The sequence below is a fragment of the Arachis hypogaea genome, chromosome 16 (assembly GCF_003086295.3).
Source record: "Arachis hypogaea cultivar Tifrunner chromosome 16, arahy.Tifrunner.gnm2.J5K5, whole genome shotgun sequence".
Taxonomy (NCBI): Eukaryota; Viridiplantae; Streptophyta; class Magnoliopsida; order Fabales; family Fabaceae; genus Arachis; species Arachis hypogaea.
The window spans coordinates 118,172,800-118,179,592 of record NC_092051.1 but is presented as its reverse complement, the minus strand read 5'-3'; the positions used below and the strand labels follow the sequence as shown (position 1 = coordinate 118,179,592).

Sequence of the window (6,793 nt, the reverse complement as noted above, 5' to 3'; positions counted from 1 at the left end):
TTTTTATTTTTAAATTACTATCACCATCAATATGGCTACTATAATTACAAACGTTGCCACTAAAATATTAAAAATAATAAGGAAATAATATTTTTAAAAAAAATATTTATTGCTGAACTAGAGATCGAACAAAAAGAATAAAATATTTAAAATAAAAAAATCATTTTAAATATTAAAAACAAAATTAAAATTTAACCTAATCGTTAGAAATTAAAATAGTAATATATACATTCCTTGAATAAAGTCTCGAAATCAAATGTTGGAATAAATTTCTTATAACAAAATGATTAGGCTCAGCACATAATAATTCATCTAAATGTTGAATAACCTTTGAAGAAAATGGCCTCGTGTGAAGAATAGTCATTGTAGTTCGCACCAAAAGTCTGAGAATGAAGGCTATAGAAGGAGGTATAAGTAAATTCACAGCTCATAACATTCTCAATTACATTTAATTATTGTCTCCACCTCTTGTATATTATTAACCCTCCTAAATCCTAATGCATAGTTTACCTCATTCCGAGTTATATGTAAATAAATATAATATAAATACACACACATATCTGTATCTTAGTTATATAGTATATATATATTATTATTCTGGCTGCCTAGGTTTCAGCTTCAACAAACATTATTTTCTTATTAGTTTTGTTTGCATTGGAATGGAAGAGCAAGGGCAGCAACACCATCAAGACCCAAACAGAAGCCATAGCCATGGTGCTGGTGGTTCTTCCTCCTCCTCTGAGAAGCAGAGTAGCGAACCGGTGCGCTCAAGATGGACGCCCAAACCGGAGCAAATACTTATTCTTGAATCCATCTTCAACAGCGGCATGGTTAACCCTCCAAAGGACGAGACCGTCAGGATAAGGAAGCTTCTAGAGAAGTTTGGGGCTGTCGGCGACGCTAACGTTTTCTACTGGTTCCAGAACCGACGGTCCAGATCTCGTCGCCGACAGCGCCAGATTCAGCAGCAGCAGCAGCAACAACAACACCACCAACACCAGCTAGGTGTTGGTGTTGTTGGGGTTGGTGTTGGTGTTGGTGGTGCAATTCAGTGTGATCAAGATCACCCTGGTCAACCTGCACTCTCAGTAGGGAGTGCTTTGGGTTTCGGAGGTTCTTCTTCTTTCGGAGATTCTTCTTCTTGTTCTTTTCATCTTCCTCCTCCTCCGACTGGTGCCGGTGGCGGTTCTTCTTCTTCATCTTCCTTCGGTGGTGAGCAAGAAGCCATGGATAACTTCTTCTCTGGTGTTCCTCCTCCTCATCATCATACTCCTCAAATGGGGTTCCAGGAAATTGATCACACTTCATCTTTGTTCCCTCATGTTCCTCCAAATTTCACCTACAACTCCGGTAATTCATTCATTCATTCAATTGCATGCTTCTCTTAGCTTGCTTTTTTCTATTTTACTCCTTTTTTTTTCATTTCTTTTGATAATTTTAATTATGAAAACTTTTAATAACCTAACTATACCCTACTGTATAACTCTTACTAAAAAATTAATTAATTAATTTCTTGCATAATTTTCCCATAAGAGGTGTTTTTTATTTTTTCAAGGACTGTATGTTTATTAAGTCAGAATTGCATGATTGTTATTCTTTTTGAGTATTTAATTTAGCTTAGCTTGAAGCAAAAAATTAAAAGCAAAGTAAATCGTTACACTTCTTCAACAGAGTTTTTTTTTTTTTTTTTCTGGGATGAATTTCTCTAAATGACTAGCTAGCTAGCTAGCTAGAGAGTGATAACGGAAATTAAATTAAATATGGCATGTTGATTGATTAAGTGTTAAATTAATTGGGTTCTAGTAATTAAGGTATGTATGTGTTCTAAAGTTGTTTCCTTTTCGGCTAATTAGGTTCAGGTGGGCTACAGAAGAATAAAGTAGCTAGTAGCAATCTTTTTCATGATTTGACACTTCTGCATTTGAATTTGCATGAAAGTTGTACTTTCCGGAAAAACATGAATCTACTTTCCGGTTGCAGTTTCTGTCCTTTCCTTTTTATTCATATTCCCCTCATCACTTTTTATTTTTCTTTCTTTTCTTTTCTTTTTTATTTTCAAGGTTTCCAAACCCTAGATTATTTTTTCTCTCCTCATTCTTCGTTTTATTTGTTTGTTTCCCCTTTTGGTAAATTGATGGCTACACCCTTTTTACTGTATACTATGCTATTTCTATATACTTCTCTCATACCGGATTTCTTGTGTAGAGTAATAATGGATCCTATATAGTAATGTTCAACATTTCAACATGTTTCTTCATAATTATTTTTACTAATGACGTGGTCATCAAAGAACTTGCCATGGTATCCGTGGAGTATAGTTCATTAATTAATTAATTGTCATTTTCACATCACTCTTTTACATTTTTTCAGTAACTGGAATAATTAAAATTACTCAAGAGTTGAAATTCTAGTCATGTAATTTAATTCGGTATATTTAATTATATAAGTGGAATCATTTCTTGCTTCGCTTTTTTACATTCTTAATTAATAATTTACACTTTAATTAATAAAATCACTAAAAACCAATTAATTGTTATAATATAGATATACTTCACAGTTAATTGTGCTTAAAATTGAGTAAATAAATGAGAACCATAAAAAATATTTATAACAAATGATTACTTTCAAAGTTTTTATGAACAATTATGGTGAGTTGATGCATGTAACAGTTAACAGTGAGTTAATTAATTTTGGGTAGGATTTGGGGGCAATAATGTGTCAGGATTCATCACAGTGTTCATCAATGGAATTGCAACAGAAGTTCCAAGAGGTCTTATAGACATCAAAACATTGTTTGGTGAAGATGCAATTTTAGTTCATTCTTCTGGAGTGCCACTTCCAACCAATGAGTTTGGCTTCTTAATGCAGACCTTGCAGCATGGTGAAAGCTACTTTCTGGTAATTAATTAATTCAATTTTACACTTTGCATTGCCTCCTTAGTTATTAAATGCTACCTTCTATTTTTCAAATTTCTTAAGAAAAATGACCCGTACCTTAATTAATTAGGATTATATATATTATGAATTTAATTTTGATATACTCTCAATATAAAATTATATTTGATTATATTTGATTATATAATGATATGTTGAAAAAAATAATTAATTTTTATATTAATTACTTGATGATTATTTAAAAAAATAAATATAATTAAACAAATGTATAAAATGTTTTAGATGATCAGCATATTAAAATTAAATTTTTATATTATTAGAATTCTTAATTTGGAGAGTCTCAATAACAAATTATTTGTATATAATTTTTCAATATAAAAATGTTATTAATTATCGATCAGTAAATTGATAAAAAAAATTAATCTGATGTACAAATATTCTGTATTAAACACAGAATTAAAAAAACGATGTAGGTAAAGAGTGTAATATATATTGTCTAATCTGAGAATTACATAAATAATAACTATTTTGACGCCTTAAATTCATGACTTTGAGAACACAATTACACTCCTCTAATACATTAATTTTTCAAAATAATAATTTAGTTTAAAGAGACATCTTTTATTTTTAAGATAGAGGATAAATTAATTTTGTTTTTCAGTTAATGGTTCTAGAATTTCGGTTTTACAGGTTCCAAAGCCAACATAAGCAGGAACCGGTCGATCATGGTAGCAGAAAAATGGAAGCTTCGTCTAAAAATGTTCCAATTCCGTAATATTTCATATATGGATCAAAATAATAGAGATCTTATGTGCCATGATTATACGTTCTTATTTTGATTTCTACTATAAACTTTTTTTTTTCTAAAATTATAATATATAATGAAATTAAGTTGTGTAATGTATATCTTCCTTATTTTAGCTTGTATTATTTTTCAATTAGTTTGTGGTGTGGACGGAATCTATGATTTATATAATTAAATTAATCAAATTCACTTACATTTAAAATTAATGCTGTATGCGTCATGGCATGAGAGAGTAAGGTGTTAAATTAACGAAATTGTAAAATGTAATGCGTTAAGCGAACGATGAGTTATAGCTCAAATGTCATAATCTTTCCATAAAGTTGCGGATTTAAATTTCTATTTTTGATAAAAAAAAATGTAATACGTTAAAGATATAACTATTTATTTTTTTTATGAGTTTAATTTTAATGTATTTAATTATATAAAGTATTTTATATAATCAAGTAATTATATTCGTTCTTTTGAATAATTATTTATGTAATTAATGTAAAAAATAGTTATTTTTACTGATATGATATATTATGTAATTAGATGTACGTATAAAACTATTTTACAGTTAGTATATTAAAATTAAATTCTTCTTTTATTAGTTTAAATTTTTAGAAGAAATATTTTTATGACATGATACTATATTTTTTATAACAGAAAGATTTAAAATTCGATCCATATTAAACATAAAAAAAATAGCATAAAATAAATTAAAAATAAAAATAGAAATTTTATGTTAAAGTTTATGCAAATTTAAAAGTAACTCTTGTATAAAAGACTGTATTAGATATATAAATATTTATGTGTGGTATTAGTTTACATTATTTAAAAATAATTTTATAATAAAATGTTAAATTCTGTAGTGGAATTTCTTATACAATGAACATTAATTAGATATATATATATATATATATATATATATATATATATATGTTGATATCACGCATGGAAATTAAATGTTACTTTGTTCATTGTGAATTAAAGACATTATTAAAGGAAGAAAGAGTAGGGCGTGGGGAATTAACAAAGAAAAGTTGAAGAAGAGAATAAATAAATAATTATAAGTAATAATAAATATATTTGAGAAAGAATGGTTGGAAACATATCTAACTCTCTTTGACTTGTGTTGTCTATCCTTTTGCCATCTATTCCTTTCTCAAGGAGCAAAATGGGGAAGACTGACTATTGTTAACAACATTTCAGACAGCTATTTGCCTCTTTCTTATTAACAAGACTGTAGTAGTATTCATTGAATTTTCTTTCCTTTTTTCCAATAATTCATATCCTTTATATAGTACAAATTATCATACTTGTTGACACGTTAATCATTTCATGCCATGCGTGTATGCATTATATCAACATACAATTGATTCCGATTATTATTTATTAAGTCAAGGAACTATATGAGTTAGACACACAAATCTTGTCGGCAAAATATATGGCCACCTTACTTTTCATATGCTTTGCTCTTAATTAAGTATTTTGGATGTGAGTTTTGGGGAAAAAAATAAAATTAATTTTTGAGAGAGGTTAGTGCGTATTCTGAAGCATTGCCTATCACATTGGAATAGTCATCAAAATTAATTAAATTTCTAGCTAGTAATAAATTATGACACCTTCGTCAAAAGAAAATAGTTCTCATTTTTTCGGATTGGAAATGGTAAATAAAAAAATCTAGTGAATACTTTAATTAAAATTTAGTCAGTATCTAATCAACAATAAAAATAAATAATTACACACTATTACATATATTAAAAATTTTTAAATTAATAGTCAAAATATTAATATACAATGATTAATTAATGACCAAAAATCATAAAATATATTAATTTTTTAGTACTATTAATTTTCAATTACAATTATAATTATAATTATTAGATATATAATTATTTATATAATTATATTTATTAATAGTTTATTTTCTTAAATAAATAATCCAGATAGTTATACAAATAGTTGTTATTTTAATTAGTTCAGTATAATTTACCTTAATCTCATTTAGCAAAAAGTTTGTTAAACTAAGACCCAAGGCTAAAGCTTCATAAAACGAATGTGTTTAATTGGAGAATTAATTTTTTTTATTAATATCAGTCAATTTTTTTTAATTTTAAATTTTAAATTTTATATCCTAAATTATAATTCTAAATCCTAAATTCTCCAAAAATAAAGTTTAAAAAAATAGTTTTATAATAAAAAATTAACTAATATTAATTACTTTAAAATTAGTTCTTTATACTTTTTCAAAGAATAAAAGTCTATTCTCATTTTTTCAGCATAGATTTTTGTTGTTCTCAATATTCAAACACAAAATTCATTATTTTAAAAAATAAAAATACTTACCTTTTAAACCGAAACAAAACATTTACTCTTTTTTACAGCTTGAAAATGTGTCTATTATATTGCCGCATATTACATTTCTAATACAACGTTGTGATTCAGTTGCAATCAATATACATAAATAGAAAGAACACCACAGTTACTGTATGATACAGAGTTACATTACATAAATAACTAAAATTTGTTGTAAGTACGGACCACAATTCAAAATCACAGACAACATATAAATGATAGTTACCATATGCGTGATTCCCTTTTACCCAGAGGCAAGAGTAAAGGTCTTCTCTCAATAATACTACTTTCTCATTCAAATCTTAAATTAACTGCGCCCATGCCTTTTATTATTTTCACTATTTTTAGGGGCCAAATGCTTATATATTAGTATTGGAATTTTTTTCTAAAATAAAAAAAATTATTATTTTCTTAAATAAGATTTTTGGACTTTAATTTCTCAAACACAATTTATTTTTTGGTAATTGGGTAAATTCGTCGGACCCAACGAACTCTAAAAAAACTAACAAATTCGCAAATAGTATATAAAAATATACAAAAATATCTGGACAATAAACATGGCTTCTTGGAGGATTTTTTTTTTAAAATTATAAATTAAGAAAACAAGTCATGTTTAACAATGATAATCATTATTATCGTCTCTAAAAATACACGGATACATGGGAATAAGTCATATTTAACAAATAATTTTTAAATTATAAATTAAAAAAATTATTTTCCAAACATAAAATACGACTTATTCTTATGTACTCTTGT

The 6,793-nt window shown here is 26.9% G+C and overlaps 1 protein-coding gene across 2 annotated transcripts; it reads left to right on the top strand.

Annotated features, from left to right (window-relative positions):
- The first annotated feature begins 565 nt into the window (after positions 1–565).
- Positions 566–3,795, top strand: LOC112754734 (WUSCHEL-related homeobox 11). Of its 2 annotated transcripts, none has more exons than XM_025802484.3 (3): positions 566–1,350; positions 2,723–2,898; positions 3,586–3,795. In XM_025802484.3, the coding sequence occupies exons 1-3, from the start codon at positions 660–662 to the stop codon at positions 3,601–3,603; spliced, it is 885 nt and encodes a 294-aa protein (XP_025658269.1). In that variant the 5' UTR covers positions 566–659; the 3' UTR covers positions 3,604–3,795. The 2 variants fall into 2 exon arrangements, with proteins under 2 accessions (XP_025658269.1, XP_025658268.1); XM_025802483.3 differs by having other exon boundaries at positions 571–1,350; positions 2,699–2,898.
- The last annotated feature ends 2,998 nt before the right edge of the window (positions 3,796–6,793 follow it).